Below are 19023 nucleotides of genomic sequence, written 5' to 3' on the forward strand. Positions count from 1 at the left end.
AGAGCGTTATTGTGGTGGAACAGGCAAGAGTTCCTAAAGTAGCAGTGGTGGAGGATGTGGCTAGATTGAAAGATCGCCATTTTCCAGATCACATTCCTCCCACTCCCAAAAAAGACTTACCCACTAAGAAATGAAGAGTATGTGCCCGTAGAGGTATCCGGAGAGAGGGCCGGATGTACTGCCCCGATTGCCCTTCAAAGCCTGGGCTGTGTATGCCTGGCTGTTTTAGAAATCACCACACAAAGAAACATTTTGAGGAAATACCGTGAGCGTAAACTGCCTATGTTATATTTTCATATGTTCAGTTTCACGGTTGGCATTACTGTCATGTATTTAGTTAGACCGTTTGTGTTTGTAGTTTTGTACTTATTTTATAATTAGTTAGTGGTTTCTTTGTTTATAAACGGAAAAAAAGTGTGTGGGGTGGCACTTGGCTGGTGGTGTGGCGCTTGGCTGGGGGTGCCAGACAAATGTCAGCACCTATGTTTTTGGTCGTGGGTGTGGCCTTCATCTAGGGAAACATACCAAACCCAGACATATTTTAAAACTAGACACTCCAAGGAGTCCAGGGAGGTGTGGCTTGCTTGGATCCCCCAACATTTTCTTACCCAGACTCCTCTGCAAACCTCAAAATTTGCTTTAAAAAAAAAGAATATTTTCCTGACTTTTCTTAGTAGGATCACTGCTCCAGCACAAAATTCCTACTCCCCAGCGACCCCCTCAGTCTCCCAAGTAAAATGACACCTCACTTGTGTGGATCCCCAAAGCAGAGTCAGCCTAAAGATGTATAAAAAAAGAATATGTCCTTATCAACTCGCTGTGCTATCCCCTCTATCTCTACAAGTTTTTGGCCTTAATCTGTTGCAGGCACCTGGCCCACCCAAAACAAGTCAGGTATCATTTTTATCAGGAGACTTGGGGGAAGGCTGGGTGGAAGGAAATTTGTGGCTCCTCTCAGATTCCAGCACGTTCTGTCTCCGAAATGTGAGGAAAAGGTGTTTTTTTAAGCCATATTTTGAGGTTTGCAAAGGATTCTGGGTAACAGAGCCTGGTGAGAGCCACACAAGTCACCCTGTCTTGGATTCCCCCAGGTCTCTAGTTTTCAAAAATGCACAGGTTTGGTAGGTTTCCCTAGGTGCCAGCTGAGGTAGAGGCCAAAAGCCACAGGTAGGCAGTTTGCAAAAAAAAATAAAAAATACACCTGTTTTCTTTGAGAAAATGTGATGTGTCCACTTTGTGTTTGGGGCATTTCCTGTCGCGGGCACTAGGCCTACCCACACAAGTGAGGTACCATTTTTAGCAGGAGACTTGGGGGGAACATAGAATAGCAAAATAAGTGTTATTGCCCCCTTGTCTTTCTCTACATTTGTTCCTTACAAATATAAAAAAAGACAGTGTGTAAAAAAAGACCTCTATTTGAGAAATGCCCTGTAATTCACATGCTATTATGGGCACCCCAGAATTCAGAGATGTGCAAATAACCACTGCTCCTCAACACCTTATCTTGTGCCCATTTTGGAAATACAAAGGTTTTCTTGATACCTATTTTGCACTCTTTATATTTCAGCAAATGAATTGCTGTATACCTGGTATAGAATGAAAACCCACTGCAAGGTGCCCTGGGTACCTAGGGTTCTTGATGAACCTACAAGCCCTGTATATCCCTGCAACCAACGGACGTAACAGTATGTTGCTTTCAAAAATCGGACATTGCAGGAAAAAGATAGGGTAAAACGTAGAGAAAAATTGGTGTTTTTTTCACCTCAATTTAAATATTTTTTAATTTCAGTTGTTATTTTCTGCAGGAAACCCTTGTAGGATCTACACAAATTACCCATTGCTGAATTCAGAATTGTGTCTACTTTGCAGAAATGTTTAGGTTTCTGGGATCCAGCATTGGTTTCACACCAATTCCTGTCGCTGCCTGGAAGGAGGCTGAAAGCACAAAAAATTTGTAAAAATGGGGTATGTCCCAGTAAAATGCCAAAATTGTGTTGAGAAATTGGGTGTTCTGATTTAAGTATGCCTGATCCTGAAAGCTGAGAAGCTGGTGATTTTAGCAACGCAAACACTTTGTTGATGCCATTTTCAGGGGGGAAAAAACACATCCCTTCTTCTGCAGCCCTTTTTACCCCCCCCTTTTCTTTTTTTTAAACGAAATTGTAACTGTATTTTAGCTAATTTCTTGGCCTCCTTCAGGGGAACCTACAAAGTCTGGGTAGCTCTAGAATCCCTAAGATGTTGGAAAAAAAAGGACACCAATTCGGCATGGGTAACTTATGTGGACAAAGTTATGAGAGCCTAAGCACGCCCTGCCCCAAATAGCCAAAAAAAGGCCTGGCACCTGAGGGAGAAAAGGCCTGGCAGCGAAGGGGTTAAACCAAAATCTCAATGTTGACTTGCTACACTTTCTTTCAACTGTACAATAAAGGAGCCAATGACTGTGGCAGAGCCTATATCTGACACATCATTCTTACTCTTGAAACCTAACCTGCATTAGTACAGATTACTTTTTCATACACATTCAATATTAAAATGTTTAGCTGAAACTGTTGAGGGCTTGGAAATAAAAAGCAAATTTTCACTCAGACAAAGCTCATAATATAAGTTTAAGTCTGTAAATTGAGGTCTAGCACAATTTCAATGGAGACTCTTCAGCAGGGACACAGACTTCTAGATACACTTACTTTGGCCTCTTTCGGATAGGCTGTGGTGGCGGGGTTGGTGTCTTTCGCTCTGGGGAATCAGGAGGCGATGGATCACCACCAGGAAGCTCTGGGGGCAGTGGAAGGTCTGCGAGAAGGTGTCGCATTCTCTGCTCCTTCTTCACCGGTTTCGGTGGCGAGATTTCTTTGGGGCTGAAAATGAATTGTACGTTAGCAGCAATATAGAGTAAAGCACGTATATGTAATTTGTCAATTAATATAAATGCAAAGGAACTTTCCACCGGCTAGACCCACTGTAGCAACCATGCTCATGACAAGCACCTGTTCTGCTTTTGGGGGTGTTTGGGGGGGGGGGGGCGGGGGTGGGGAGAGAAAGAGATCTGGGTAATACATAAAAGGAAAACAATCAAAAACAACATTTTGTTTTCACACACTTATCCTAACAGGGACTCATCAATTTCAACCTCATTTTAGTAACCTGATTTGAGGCAGCAAGATATTGGGATGAGACCAGCAACTACAAGTACATCAGTACTTTTAGTTGCTGGTCTCATCACAGTATCTTGCCTATTAGCTTATCAGATACAGAAGTTCTGACACCATGTACAGATCTTTGCATTTAAGGTTTTATACAATCCTCCCCCCTTTAGCACTCTTTTAGTGCCCTCCTCCCCAGAGTTGTAAACTACTTGCTATACAATCTTCCAACCTACTACCACAACCAAATTCCAGACTTCCTATCCAAAATCTCACACCCCCAATAACTATATATTACCCTTCACTCATGGCTACTTTAAGACTTTGCCCTTCTCAATCTGCTATTTGCCTCTGCATAGTAGAACTAGACTTTTGGTAATCAAAGTTCCAACTTCATACAGCTTCAGAAGTAAAAGAATGTAAAGACCTACCATTCTGTAGTCTCAGGAGTCTCAAGGTAGACATCTAAACCTTGCCAAATATTGGTGCTACATGTACCTTCTACCAGGTCCAGGTATCCCCTATTAGTGAAGTGTAGGCAGTGTCTAGGAAGTCAGGGCTCTCTAGAGGTAGCTGTGGATAAGCAGCCACGACTTATCTAGGAGACAGGCAAAACTATGCAATACCACTATAGTCACACAGCACTTACACAAATGAAAGAATCACAGTGTTACAAAAATAAAAGGTATTTTATTAGGGTAACATAAATACTATAATACTGAATAAGCAGTCCACCAAATGGAGATAAGCAAACACACTATTGTAGTAAGCTGGCCTGGTGTGTGGTGGGTACCTATGGTAATTACACCTTATACCTGGTCCAGGTACCCCCTTCTCAGTGAAGTGTAGGCAGTGTCTAGAAGCCAGGATTTCTAGAGGTAGCTGTGGATGAGCAGCCAAGGCTTATCTAGGAGACCAATATAGTCTCACAGAACTTACACACAAGAAAGGAAACACTTGAATGTACAAAAATAAAAGGTACTTTATTTTTGGAACGCAGTATCAGAAAACACTAGAGGGGCAACCCTCCCATAGGAGATAAGTAAATACACTATATATGCACACTAATAAACAGTAAGAGGCATAAAAAGGTTAGAAAACAGTATATAATAAGCAATAGTAGCCCCAGGGGAAGCCCAAACCATATACTAAGGAAGTTGAATGCGAACACAGGGTCCCCCACCTAGGTAAGAAAATCGTGTAGAGGGGAGCTGGGATTACTAGGAAACCACACAAGTAAGTAATGCAGTACCCCCCAGCGACCAGGAATGCAGGAGTAAAACACCGGATTTCCCCCAAATCACCCCAAAGGATGAATAGAAGACAAAGAATACACCCACGACAGCCTGCAAGGAACCAGCAGTGGAAAACCGAAGATGGAGACCTGTGGAGAGAGGGGACCAAGTCCAGAAGTGTCTATGGAGTCCAGGGCAAGGGTACGTGATACTACCCACCCAGAGGTACCTTTAAGAGTTGGTCGACAAAGGAAGACCGGTCAGCACTGCAGCACAGGAGCCAGAGAAGAGTTCCTGATGCGCGCAAAAGGTGTCCCACGCTGAAAGATGGATTGCAGATGGGTATGGGTGAAGGACTTCCATCAACGAGCCTTGACAGAAGCAAACTTGCGGTTGGAGGAGAAGAGGTGCTGCCGGAGACTGGCAAAATCCAGGAGGACTCTATCCAGGAGGGGGGAGTCAGAGGCCCCTCCGCGTCGCAAAAGGGCCCACATGAGCAGAGGCAGCACCCACAAGTGTCACACTGGGCAGTACCATGCAGAGGCCCAGAAGTTGCAGGAGAGAGTGCTGGAGCTACACATCAACTGAAGTTCCCCTTGGAAGTGAAGCAAGAAGCCTTGGCAGCTGCAAAGGACGCAGTGCACAGTGATACTGTCTTGCATGGGGGTGGAAAGGACTTCCACCATCAAAGTGTGACAGCTGGCAGAGTGAACCAAGGGAGACCCTCCGGACCACAACTCGTGATGCAGGACCCACGGCACTCAGGATGAGGGGAGATCCACGACGCTGGTTGTCCATGCAGCCAGGTACCTGTTACAGGGGAGTGATACCTTTACCTAAAGGGAGAGTCCTTCTTCTTGTGCAGGCTGCAGAGTTGCAGTCTTCTGAAGATGCATGGCTGGGGAAATGTTGCAAGGCTGGCAGGAGTTCCGGATACAATGTTGCAGAAGACTCTTCCTTGTGGATCTGCAGCTTCTAGGTTCCTGGACGGTCCAGTCACGGTTCCGGAGGCCAGAAGCAGAGGAGTTCTGAGGGAGTCTTGCAAGCATAATCAGAGGACCCACCCCAGAGGAAGACCCTATATGGCCCAAAGAGAGGGCTTGGTCACCTAACCAGGTAACTACTTATCAGAGTGTGCCTCTGACGTCACCTCCCTCGCCTGGCCACTCAGATGCTCCCAGAGTTCCCTGCCAACCTTGGAATCAAGATTGCAGAACCCAGGGACCTTCTAGAGGAGCTCTGGGCACCACCCCTGGGGTGGTGACGGACAGGGGAGTGGTCACTCCCCATTTTGTTGTCCAGTTTCGTGCCAGAGCAGGGGCTGGGTGTCCCTGAACCGGTGTGGACTGGTTTATGCGCAAAGGGCACTAAATGTGCCCTGCAAAGCAAAACCATTGGCTTGGGGAGGCTACCCCTCCCAAGCCAGTCACACCTATATCCTTTGTTCTGTGTTCCTGGGCTTGATCAGATCGAGCAGCAGGAGGGCAGAAACCCGTCTGAGGGGTGACAGCAGCTGGGCTGCCTGGTAAGACTGGTGGTAGCAATGCTGGGGTCCTCTAAGGAGCCCCCAGAGTGCATGGAATCATACTTCAATACCTGCAACAGTATTGGGGTACAATTCTGACACATTTGATACCCAACATGCCTAGGTTCGGAGTTACCATTATGTAGCCTGACATAGGTAGTGACCTATGCCTAGTACATATTTAAAATGGCATCCCCGCACTCACAAAGTACAGTACAATGGAGCTGGAGTCCTTGGGGGCACCTCTGCTAGTGCAGGGGTGCCCTCACACACAGGTACCTGCACCCTGCCCTTTGGCTGAGAGGGCCTAATAAAGGGGTGACTTACAGTGCCCTGGTGCAATGACCTGTAGTGAAACCGGGCATGTGCTGGCCTGAGAGGGCCTAATAAAGGGGTGACTTACAGTGCCCTGGTGCAATGACCTGTAGTGAAAGCGGGGCGTGTGCACCCGGTTTCCGCAGACTGCAATGGCAGGCCTGCAAAACCCTTTGCATGGACTCCCTATGGGTGACAGATTAACTGCTACAGCCCCATAGGGATCCCTGGAGCCCCAATGGGCCTCGGTACCTAGGTACAATATACTTGGGGGCACTAGTATGCCAATTGTGGGGATAAAAAGGTTAGTAGCAATCAAATTTAGATAAGCGAGCATTATCACTGGGGTCCTGGTTAGCAGGATCCCAGTGAACAGTTAAACACACAGACAACAGGCTGAAAATGGGGTAACCATGCCAAGAAAGAGGGCACTTTCGTACAACTATTATATACACATTAGCAATTAGTAAATAGCATAGAAAGCAATAAGCATTGACAAACACAATAGCAAATAAGGGCCCTAGGGGAGGGTCTAACCATATACAAAAAAAGTGGAATGTGAAAGGCAGTCCCCCCACCCAAGGAAGTGTAATCAGTAGAAGGGAGCTGGAGGAACTAGAGGAACTAGGAACCCCAAGAGATGACTACCAGAGTGACCCCCCCCCCCCCCCCAGCGGCCAGGAGAGCAGAGATAAGTACCTGGTTTCCCCAAAACCAACAGGAGGGTTTTGAAAAAGGATTATGCAAGACCCAACCAAGACTGGAAGAACCCAAAAGTGGATCCCGACAGAAGAGGACCTGCAAAGGAAGGGGACCAAGTCCAGTTCACGATGGAGTGCTGTTGTAGCAGGAGCCACCCCCCACCCTTCTGTGGTTGCAGGATCAGGTTGATGAAGTTCAACAGTGCAGCACAGCAGAAGAAGGTTAGTCCTAGCAGTGATGCAAATAATGTCCCACATCAGCGGTCTAGATGCAGTCAGAGGTGCTGGAAAACCACCAACAAGCCTTGGCAAATGCAAGAGAGAGACGAAGGCTTGCAAGGCTGAAAAGGACCAGCAAGGTCCAGTGGACTCGACCCAAGGCATGGAATCCAGGGTGACCCTCAGCAGCTGGGACAATCCAAAGAGGAGGAAGCAGCCTCCACCAGCAACCCACTGACAGCAGGCACAGCAGTCGCAGTAAGAACCACTCAGCACACCGGAAGAGGAGTCACACGTTGCTGCAGCAGCAGGCAGGAGACACTGCTTTGCAGGAAGAAGGCCGGGGCTACATGGACACTGAAGATCCCTTGGAGGAGGAGCAAACAAGCCTTGGTAGCTGCAAGAGTCACAGTGCACAGGAGTACTGTCCTGAAAGGAGAGGCAAGGGCTTACCACCTTCCAAGTTGGACAGCTGGTAGAGAGGCCCAAGGGAACCACTCCCGACCTCCACATGTGATGCAGCATCCAAGCAGTTCCGGAGGAGAGCAGATCCACGCAGCCGGTCGTCATTGCAGTTGGTGCCTGCAGATGGAGGGGAGTGACTCCTTCACACCAAGGGATATTCCTTCTTACTTCTTGGTTCAGGGTGGAGTCTCGTCGACCTCAGAGGATGCACAGCCAGGGAAATGTTGCAGTTGCTGGAAGCAACTGCAGAAAACTGTTTTGCAAAGTGGAGTCGTTGCTGAAGTTGCAGACTGTTGGTTTCTGAAGGGTCCAGTTGCAGTCCTAGCGGCCAGAAGATGAAGTAACCAATGCACAGGAGTCCTGCTTGAATCTTGCACATCGAATCTGAGGACCTACCCAAGAGGGAGAACCTAAATAGCCCAGGAAGGGAGACTGGTCACCTAGCACGGTGACCACCTATCAGGAGGGGTCTGTGACGTCACCTACCTGACCTGGCCACTCAGATGCTCCCAGGAGCCTATGCCCACTTTGGATTCAAGGTGGCGGAATAAAGTGGCCACCAGAAGGAGCTCTGGGCACCACCATCTACGTTGGTGATGGACAGGGGAGTAGTCACTCCCCTTTCCCTTGTCCAGTTTCACGCCAGAGCAGGTACTGGAGGTCTCTGGACTGGTGCAAACTGGTTTTTGCAAGGAGAGCATCGAATGTGCCCTTCAAAACAAAGCAGTGGCTTGGGGAGGCTACCCCTCCCAAGCAATTCACAACTATTTCCAAAGGGAGAGGGTGTTACCTCCCTCTTCCACAGGAAATCCTTTGTTCTGTGCTCCTCTGCCTGAGCTAGTCAAGCAGCAGGAGGACAAAAATCCATCTGAGGGATGGCAGCAGCGTGGGTTGCCCGGAACTCCCTGAACAGACTAGTAGAAGCAATGCTGGGGGTCCTCTAAGGAGCCCCAAAGAGCAGGGAATCATACAACCAATACTAGCAACAGTATTGGGGTATAATTCAAACATATTTGATACCAAACATGCCCAGGTTCGGAGTTACCATTATGTAACTGGACACAGGCAGAAAGTGGCCTGTGTCCAGTACATAGGTAAAATGGCTTCCCCGCACTTATGAAGTCCAGTGTATTGGAGATGGAATTCGTAGGGGGACCTCTGCTCATGTAGGGGTGCCCACACATAGGTACCTACCCGCCATGCCCTCTGGGCTAGGTGGGCCTACCATAGGGGTGACTTACAGTGATCTGGTGCAGTGAACTATAGTGAAAGGGTGCATGCACCTTTTCCCGCAGGCTACAATGGCAGTCCTGCAGACATTTTGCATGGGCTCCCATGGGTGGCACAATACATGCTGCAGCCCATGGGGAACCCCTGGTACTCCAGTGCCCTGGGTACCCAAGTACCATATTCTAGGGACTTATATGGGGACACCAGTATGCCGATTGTGGGGTGTGCAAAGTCCTATGCAACCAAATTTAAAGGGAGAGAGCACAATCACTGAGGTCGTAGTTAGTAGGATCCCAGTGAAAACATGCAAAGCATATGGACAGCAGACAAAAAAATGGGGGTAACCAGGCCAAAACGAGGGTACGCTCCTACAATGGCGAACTTGAAAACCTGGGATTCAAACCTTCCCAGTCTTGCCCTCTCACTTTAAAGCAATCGCCAACAACCAGACTACAAAATTCCAAGATTCAAGTACGTACCCTTCTGCCCCAGCATTCTGAAACAGAACTTTGTAAAAGAGAAACATTTTCTCACTGCACTTCTAAAAACCATGACAAATCGGCTGAAAATACAATTTGTTGATTCCTCAATCAATGCATCGTTAAGACTTAAAAAAACAACAAAAAAAAGCCTATTCCCCACCCACCCCCGACACAATTTCTCCTAGTTCACACACTATCCTTTTGTCTTTTTGAGAGGATAGCATGAATCTCACACATGCTAACTTTCCAAAGAGTTTCAAACTTCGATTCTAAAGCACCACAATAGTAAGCAGCCATACTCTGAAATATTGCGGTCTATGAAACAAGCTCTGGACTTGAGATGACAGGATTGTATCCTGGTTAGACCAAATCATGGTACACTTGCTCATCATAGAGGATAAGAGGTCTATATCTAAGCTTCTACCTGATCAGGAACCAATGTCTGCATAATTAAATGCTATAGGGGTCCAGGACACAGGACACAGGACACAGTTCACTGAAACTGTCAAAGAAGTAAGCATACAACCAGACTCTACTAATCATGGGACTGGGGCAGCAACTCCGTGATCTGCACTAAGAGCTTGTTCTTATTTCCCAACAAGTCCACAGATTTGCAAAAGCGGAACATGAAGCCCAAGAGAGTACCTCATTGTCTGGTGCGATCAGTCTCCAGCCCATAAAGTTCAGCAGGACTTTGTCCTTGATATGGTAAAAATAAAAAATAAAAATCTGTTCTGCTTATATGCTTGAAGAAAAAAAAAAGCGAAAGGGAAGACCACTTTAACTGGTTTAGGTCTTTGGCTGCCATCATGTCGGTCATGCATGGGTCTGTGATAACCGTGCCATCAAAATCCCTGAAACAAACATCTTCCTTACATTCACTCAAACTGAGACAGTCCTGTGTGAGGTGTAGATTAAATCTTGCTGTAAACACTGGATATTTCCCTTTACCAACCCTACATCTGTGCAGAACTAATATTTTTCCAATTAAAAAGACAATAACTTTCTCTCATGCTTTCTGAGAAATTACGCAAGGAGCAACCAAGCCTATCTATGTAAAAAACAATGCCAAATGAATTCCCTTTAAAGGACAAGGCTTAAGGTTGTACGAAAAAGGCAAGCTTTTTTATTTGAGGTGGTCATAACTTTGATTGATATTTACACACCAGTCCAATTAGAGTCCGATAGGTTACAACAATTGTTAGCTTAAAATAGTATGTTCCCAAAACTACAGACTTGTTTACACAAAAACATTGCATTAGCAATACTTTTAAACTGATCTCTCCCCTAAGAAAGGGAAGAAGTTCCTGCATGCATTTTTCTCCTAAAACTTAGTTTTCAAAATGCCTCTATCCCACTCCATCTTTACTCTTACAGGCCATAACTTGCCGAAGCCAACAGGTGACAGCCCTATGGGATAGCACTTGCATGCCTTAGCCCAACATTTGTTAATGATACACAAATGTCAGTCAAACATAAATTACTGTATTAGCAGTCTTGCGGTGTGGCGCAATGAATCCACGTTTAAAGGACTGGTCCTCTGCAGCAGATTTACTTCCTGAGGAAGATGGTTTAACAGAGAACCAGTTTCCTAAAACAGAACTGTGTAGCTGTGCTTGGTTCCTGAGCCAGTTAACGGTGCACTCATTTCTTACTATTCTATTGCTTCCACTGCTTCACTATTACAATGATTGGAATCTTATTACTGTTTTCTTTGCTTGACATGCTTGGTTGATTTCAATTAGTGTTTGCCTAAGACTTCACATTTTCGTTCTGGAATCCTTGTCTATTCATTTTCTATTGAGTTATTTGTTTCTGTAAAACACACTATCACCAGAGAAGGTATACAAACATTTTACAAGGTTTTTGGTTCCCGAGTTATAGCTTTTTGTAGGCACAGTCACAAAAATAAGGCATGAATTATTGTGCGAGCATAGTCTTTAAGTGAGCCAATACAAAAGCGCTGAAAAATTCCGCTTGAGAGAACCTGGGCTTGCATACATGTACTAAATGCATGTTCAAATAGACTGCAAATAGTGTGTGATATTTTTAGGGGACTGTAAAACTATCTTGTGGAAAATAAAGTAGTAGAAAAACACTGAGAAAAAGACACTCACATCCATGGATGAATAAGAACTTCACAAAGAGTAAATTAGTTGGAAATTTAGGTAATCTGAGTAGGTGCTGAATGCACTGCCCTTCACTGGGATAACACAGTGAACTCATTAAAACAAAAACAAAAGACTGGTCTTATATGCACTGTAAGGAAATGCCTCCTTGGCATGGTTGCCCCCTGACTTTTTGCCTTTGCTGATGCTATGTTTACAATTGAAAGTGTGCTGAGGCCTGCTAACCAGGCCCCAGCACCAGTGTTCTTTCCCTAACCTGTACTTTTGTATCCACAATTGGCAGACCCTGGCATCCAGATAAGTCCCTTGTAACTGGTACTCCTAGTACCAAGGGCCCTGATGCCAAGGAAGGTCTCTAAGGGCTGCAGCATGTCTTATGCCACCCTGGAGACCTCTCACCCAGCACAGACACACTGCTTGCCAGCTTGTGTGTGCTAGTGAGGACAAAACGAGTAAGTCGACATGGCACTCCCCTCAGGGTGCCATGCCAGCCTCTCACTGCCTATGCAGTATAGGTAAGACACCCCTCTAGCAGGCCTTACAGCCCTAAGGCAGGGTGCACTATACCATAGGTGAGGGTACCAGTGCATGAGCATGGTACCCCTACAGTGTCTAAACAAAACCTTAGACATTGTAAGTGCAGGGTAGCCATAAGAGTATATGGTCTGGGAGTTTGTCAAACACGAACTCCACAGCACCATAATGGCTACACTGAAAACTGGGAAGTTTGGTATCAAACTTCTCAGCACAATAAATGCACACTGATGCCAGTGTACATTTTATTGTAAAATACACCCCAGAGGGCACCTTAGAGGTGCCCCCTGAAACTTAACCGACTATCTGTGTAGGCTGCCTAGTTTTAGCAGCCTGCCACAAACCGAGACATGTTGCTGGCCCCATGGGGGAGAGTGCCTTTGTCACTCTGAGGCCAGTAACAAAGCCTGCACTGGGTGGAGATGCTAACACCTCCCCCAGGCAGGAATTGTCACACCTGGCGGTGAGCCTCAAAGGCTCACCTCCTTTGTGCCAACCCAGCAGGACACTCCAGCTAGTGGAGTTGCCCGCCCCCCTCCGGCCAGGCCCCACTTTTGGCGGCAAGGCCGGAGAAAATAATGAGAAAAACAAGGAGGAGTCACTGGCCAGTCAGGACAGCCCCTAAGGTGTCCTGAGCTGAGGTGACTCTAACTTTTAGAAATCCTCCATCTTGCAGATGGAGGATTCCCCCAATAGGGTTAGGATTGTGACCCCCTCCCCTTGGGAGGAGGCACAAAGAGGGTGTACCCACCCTCAGGGCTAGTAGCCATTGGCTACTAACCCCCCAGACCTAAACACGCCCTTAAATTTAGTATTTAAGGGCTACCCTGAACCCTAGAAAATTAGATTCCTGCAACTACAAGAAGAAGGACTGCCTAGCTGAAAACCCCTGCAGCGGAAGACCAGAAGACGACAACTGCCTTGGCTCCAGAAACTCACCGGCCTGTCTCCTGCCTTCCAAAGATCCTGCTCCAGCGACGCCTTCCAAAGGGACCAGCGACCTCGACATCCTCTGAGGACTGCCCCGGCTTCGAAAAGACAAGAAACTCCCGAGGACAGCGGACCTGCTCCAAGAAAGGCTGCAACTTTGTTTCCAGCAGCCTTGAAAGAACCCTGCAAGCTCCCCGCAAGAAGCGTGAGACTTGCAACACTGCACCCGGCGACCCCGACTCGGCTGGTGGAGATCCAACACCTCAGGAGGGACCCCAGGACTACTCTGATACTGTGAGTACCAAAACCTGTCCCCCCTGAACCCCCACAGCGCCGCCTGCAGAGGGAATCCCGAGGCTTCCCCTGACCGCGACTCTTTGAATCCAAAGTCCCGACGCCTGGGAGAGACCCTGCACCCGCAGCCCCCAGGACCTGAAGGACCGGACTTTCACTGGAGAAGTGACCCCCAGGAGTCCCTCTCCCTTGCCCAAGTGGAGGTTTCCCCGAGGAACCCCCCCCTTGCGTGCCTGCAGCGCTGAAGAGATCCCGAGATCTCTCATAGACTAACATTGCGAACCCGACGCTTGTTTCTACACTGCACCCGGCCGCCCCCGCGCTGCTGAGGGTGAAATTTCTGTGTGGGCTTGTGTCCCCCCCGGTGCTCTACAAAACCCCCCTGGTCTGCCCTCCGAAGACGCGGGTACTTACCTGCAAGCAGACCGGAACCGGGGCACCCCCTTCTCTCCATTCTAGCCTATGTGTTTTGGGCACCACTTTGAACTCTGCATCTGACCGGCCCTGAGCTGCTGGTGTGGTGACTTTGGGGTTGCTCTGAACCCCCAACGGTGGGCTACCTTGGACCAAGAACTGAACCCTGTAAGTGTCTTACTTACCTGGTAAAACTAACAAAAACTTACCTCCCCCAGGAACTGTGAAAATTGCACTGTGTCCACTTTTAAAACAGCTATTTGTCAATAACTTGAAAAGTATACATGCAATTTTTATGATTTGAAGTTCCTAATGTACTTACCTGAAATACCTTTCAAATAAGATATTACATGTTAAATTTGAACCTGTGGTTCTTAAAATAAACTAAGAAAAGATATTTTTCTATACAAAAACCTATTGGCTGGATTTGTCTCTGAGTGTGTGTACCTCATTTATTGTCTATGTGTATGTACAACAAATGCTTAACACTACTCCTTGGATAAGCCTACTGCTCGACCACACTACCACAAAATAGAGCATTAGTATTATCTATTTTTACCACTATTTTACCTCTAAGGGGAACCCTTGGACTCTGTGCATGCTATTCCTTACTTTGAAATAGCACATACAGAGCCAACTTCCTACATGCACCATTTCACTCAGACTGCAATAGCAGGCCTGCAGACAGTTTGCATGGGCTCCCATGGGTGGCACAATACATACTGCAGCCCATGGAGGACCCCGGCTGTACCAATACCCTGGGTACACAAGTACCATGTACTAGGGATTTACAAGGGTGCACCAGTACGCCAATTGTGGGTGTAAAAAGTTAACCAGCATCCAAATTTAGAGGAGCGAGCACAGTCACTGGGGTGCTAATTAGCAGGATCCTAGTGAACTACACTGACGGGAGACAAAGTGGGGGTAACTATGCTAGAAAGATGGCACTCTCCTACAGGGATAAGCACCAGGACAACCAGCATAAGGTGGTGGGAACTGCTTTTACAAATGTTAAGAGTCTCAACCCTCCAGTCTTGCTTGAGAGTACTGTCAATACTGTGGGTCTTAAATGCACATAATTCTTTCACAGCATCTGCTGCTCCCTTAACTTTCCAAACCATGGACACTACCAGAATTTGTCACGAGTTCCATTTCCTCTCCCAGCTCCCTAGTTTTGAGGCCAACTCCCCCCCCCCACCCCCCACAACAGCCTTTACTACTTCCTCAATGGCCCCAGTCCTAACCCTGAGGGCAGCATGTAGTGTGCGGATACCTCAGAACAAGGTTCTTTACCCCTGACCCTCTCTACATCATCAAGGGAGTCCTCTGCCACATCCTTCTGCCAATGTTCCTATGCCACTTTGCAATGCTTGAAGAACTCCTTCATTTTCCTATTCTATACCACTATCACAGCAAACAAGGACACATCCTCTCAGGGAACGTGGAGGGATGCCAAACTCCAGGATCCTTGGAGAAAGATTCTGAATGTAAACCTACCAGGTATCAAGAGTGTATACTGCCCAAGGAGGTATAGTTAGCAATGGACTGGTGTTCAAAACGGACAGGCAGAGTTCTTCATTTTTCTATATGGCTCTAGGGCATGAATCACTCCAAGGACAAACTTTTTTCTCGCACTGCTAAACTCATCACCCACACAGAAAAAAGGAAACAATTCACTGACAGTTTAGCTCAGCCTCAGATCCCAGTAATCCGATGCATCCCATTCATTACCATCAACACACTCTGAAGTCAACCACGTCTCTCAATTGCGTGGGCTTGGAGATCCAAATGGCTACTTTTGCTCAGTGCAGGAAGAGTAGTCGTGTGCTTAGGACTGCAGAGGAAAAAAGGTCACGGTGACCATTCCTGCATGTTGGTAAACACTTGAAACCAAACAAGTAACTCCAACAGGATGAGAGGCATCTGGGAGCACAAACTGGTGATCGTTCAGGACTATGTTTAAAAGCTCTGATGAATAACAGCCACCTTGGGGTCCAGCCATGTCCTGCCCCATCTGTAATCAACCTTAGAGACAGATCCCTTGGCAATTAAAGCTATTCATTTTCTATCAACCATATAAATCTAATCTCATGATTGTTAACGGAGACTAGAAAAAATCCTATCCAATCCTGCGCCTTTTATTCCAGCCAAGACTGGTGTTAGGATATGCTTTTGAAGTAGGCAGTAGCTGCATATTTCTCAGATCTTCCACTCAACAGCATGCAAGACGGAAAATTATCTACACTGGGATGGCACACATTTAAAGTGGACCTAGAATAAACGGAAGAGGGTCTGAGCAGACCTCAAAGTATCTATTAAATGAAACTGTCAACCACCAAAAGAGATCTGGAGAGGTGTAGAAGTAACATAAGATAGTTTTAGTTTTTCAATAAAGCAGTTTATTTGTAAATATGTATTTGTTAACTACCTTTATATAGGAACAGTAATTCTGTAAGGAGATGTCTGGCGGGGGCTTCATGCTTGGACAACCCCAATAAAGGTTTATCACTCATGGATAGATTAACAGCATGTGTAGTGAGTTCAGTAGTAAATCACAAGCTACATACAACTGAATTAAAGTAGCTGGTGTGAAACAAGTACAGCGTGCAACTTATAAAAGGTGAATTAAACATCTTCTCTCCCTGCACCAGAGAAGACCATGCAACACAACTAAAGAAATCTTGCTTGAATGCTTATCGAATAGAGGGCATTTAGCTTTCATAGTGTAATAGTTTGCAGAGCTAGCAATCTTTTATCCCGGTTTGAGCAAGGCGACAGTGCAGGGCCAGCTACTATAGGAAGATCATGCCTCGATAAAAATCTGTATATAAACCAGATCTAAATACTACTCATCAAAAATATTTAGGTAGACAGACAGAACATTTTAAGCAATTAAAGAATTGACTTGCACTCTGACTAACCATTGTCCCACTAACAGCTAAACTAAACCAACAATCAAGAAAGAAAATGACTCCCTCGTTGTAGGAGGCTGGCCCTCTATGTAGTGTGCAAAGCTATGCACACTGTGCAGAGAGTCTGGGCACCCACACGGTGTACAGAGGTCAAAACTAGACCTCCTAATTATAGGAAGGTAGCCTCTTTCTAGCCTTGTTACACCCACTTTCGGCCTGTTGTCTGAGTATATGTCAGGGTGTTTTTACTGTCTCACTGGGATCCTACTAGCCAGGGCCCAGTGCTCATAGTGGAAACCCTATGTTGTCAGTGTGTTTGATATGTGTCACTGGGATCCTGCTAGCCAGGACCCCAGTGCTCATAGGTTTGTGGCCTATGTGTGTTCCCTGTGTGGTGCCTAACTGTATCACTGAGGCTCTGTTAACCAGAACCTCAGTGTTTATGCTCTCTGCTTTTAAATTTGTCACTGCAGGCTAGTGACTAATTTTACCAATTCTCCTTGGCACACTGGAACACCCTTATAATTCCCTTGTATATGATACCTAGGTACCCAGGGTATTGGGGTTCCAGGAGATCCCTATGGTCTGCAGCATTTCTTTTGCCACCCATAGGGTGCTCAGACAAGAGACTGGAGAAGTGACCCCCAGGAATCCCTCTCCCTTGCCCAAGTGGAGGTTTCCCCGAGGAATCCCCCCCTTGCCTGCCTGCAGCGCTGAAGAGATCCCGAGATCTCTCATAGACTAACATTGCGAACCCGACGCCTGTTCCTACACTGCACCCGGCCGCCCCCGCGCTGCTGAGGGTGAAATTTCTGTGTGGACTTGTGTCCCCCCCGGTGCCCTACAAAACCCCCCTGGTCTGCCGGTACTTACCTGCAAGCAGACCGGAACCGGGGCACCCCCTTCTCTCCATTCTAGCCTATGTGTTTTGGGCACCACTTTGAACTCTGCACCTGACCGGCCCTGAGCTACTGGTGTGGTGACTTTGGGGTTGCTCTGAACCCCCAACGGTGGGCTACCTTGGACCAAGAACTAAGCCCTGTAAGTGTCTTACTTACCTGGTTAACCTAACAAATACTTACCTCCCCTAGGAACTGTGAAAATTGCACTAAGTGTCCACTTTTAAAACAGCTATTTGTGAATAACTTGAAAAGTATACATGCAATTTTGATGATTTGAAGTTCCTAAAGTACTTACCTGCGATATCTTTCGAATGAGATATTACATGTAGAATTTGAACCTGTGGTTCTGAAAATAAACTAAGAAAAGATATTTTTCTATAACAAAAACCTATTGGCTGGATTTGTCTCTGAGTGTGTGTACCTCATTTATTGTCTATGTGTATGTACAACAAATGCTTAACACTACTCCTTGGATAAGCCTATTGCTCGACCACACTACCACAAAATAGAGCATTAGTATTATCTATTTTTACCACTATTTTACCTCTAAGGGAAACCCTTGGACTCTGTGCATGCTATTCCTTACTTTGAAATAGCACATACAGAGCCAACTTCCTACAGTCACTAAAATAAAGTATCTTTATTTTTAGTAACTCGGAGTATTGTGTTTTCTCGTGATATACTGCTATATGATATAAGTGGTATAGTAGGAGCTTTGCATGTCTCCTAGTTCAAACTAAGCTGCTCTGCTATGGCTACCTTTATCAGCCTAAGCTGCTATAACACCTCTAATCTACTAATAAGGGATAACTGGACCTGGCACAAGGTGTAAGTACCACAAAGTACCCACTATAAGCCAGGCCAGCCTCCTACACTAATGCTCTAATTTTTTATGGTAGCTTTGTCGAGCAGTTAGACTAATCCTGAAGTGCAAAGCATTTGCTGTACTCACAATATCAATTAAGCAAGACACTCAAAAGAATAACTCGAGACCAATTTGCAAAAATACTTAAACGTTTTATAATTAAAAAAAATTTTTTAGACCAAGATCATCAAAATTGGATAAGTACTTTGTAAGTTATGAATTTTTAAAGCTTAACAAAAAAAGTATTTGTGCGTAATTACGCACCATAGGAATCAATGGAGAAATATTTGAAAATGCAAAAGGAATCAGGCAATGCGTTAACGAAGGTTTCCTTTTGCAGGTATGTTGATGTCGTCAGTGGGCACTATGGACAAGCTGGAGAAGTTTGAGTGGCTCCCGGTTTCGGCCGGAGCAGCTGCAGAAAATCAGTGTAAGGCCACTGCGGAGGACCACTTGAAAAAGCGCTGCACATGGGGAACTTAAAGTTAAGTCAGGTGGGTCCCCTTTGAGTGTCGTTGTTGCAAGGGGTAAAGGACCCTTAGAGCACAGCCGGATCTTCGGTGCGGAGCACTGGGTGGACAGGTACCGAGCGAATTGGTGAGCCAGGAGCTGTGCGCAAAGGTGCCCTTGGCAGCAAGAGGTAGGTTACTTTGAGGGTTGCTTGCAGGTCAGCAGGGGCACTCTGGTGAGAGGTTCTGGTGGTTTCTGAAGTCCCTTGACTGGGGTTT

At 46.4% G+C, this 19023-nt stretch overlaps 1 protein-coding gene across 2 annotated transcripts in view; it reads right to left on the reverse strand.

Annotated features, from left to right (window-relative positions):
- Positions 1–19023, reverse strand: part of CDK12 (cyclin dependent kinase 12) — a 358486-nt gene that overhangs the window by 269944 nt on the left and 69519 nt on the right. For both annotated transcript variants that reach the window (XM_069237454.1, XM_069237455.1), the window contains exon 3: positions 2688–2858. In XM_069237454.1, coding sequence (XP_069093555.1) covers positions 2688–2858 — 171 coding nt within the window. The remainder of the gene's footprint in view (positions 1–2687; positions 2859–19023) is intronic.

The sequence above is a fragment of the Pleurodeles waltl genome, chromosome 6 (genome assembly GCF_031143425.1).
Source record: "Pleurodeles waltl isolate 20211129_DDA chromosome 6, aPleWal1.hap1.20221129, whole genome shotgun sequence".
NCBI lineage: Eukaryota > Metazoa > Chordata > Amphibia > Caudata > Salamandridae > Pleurodeles > Pleurodeles waltl.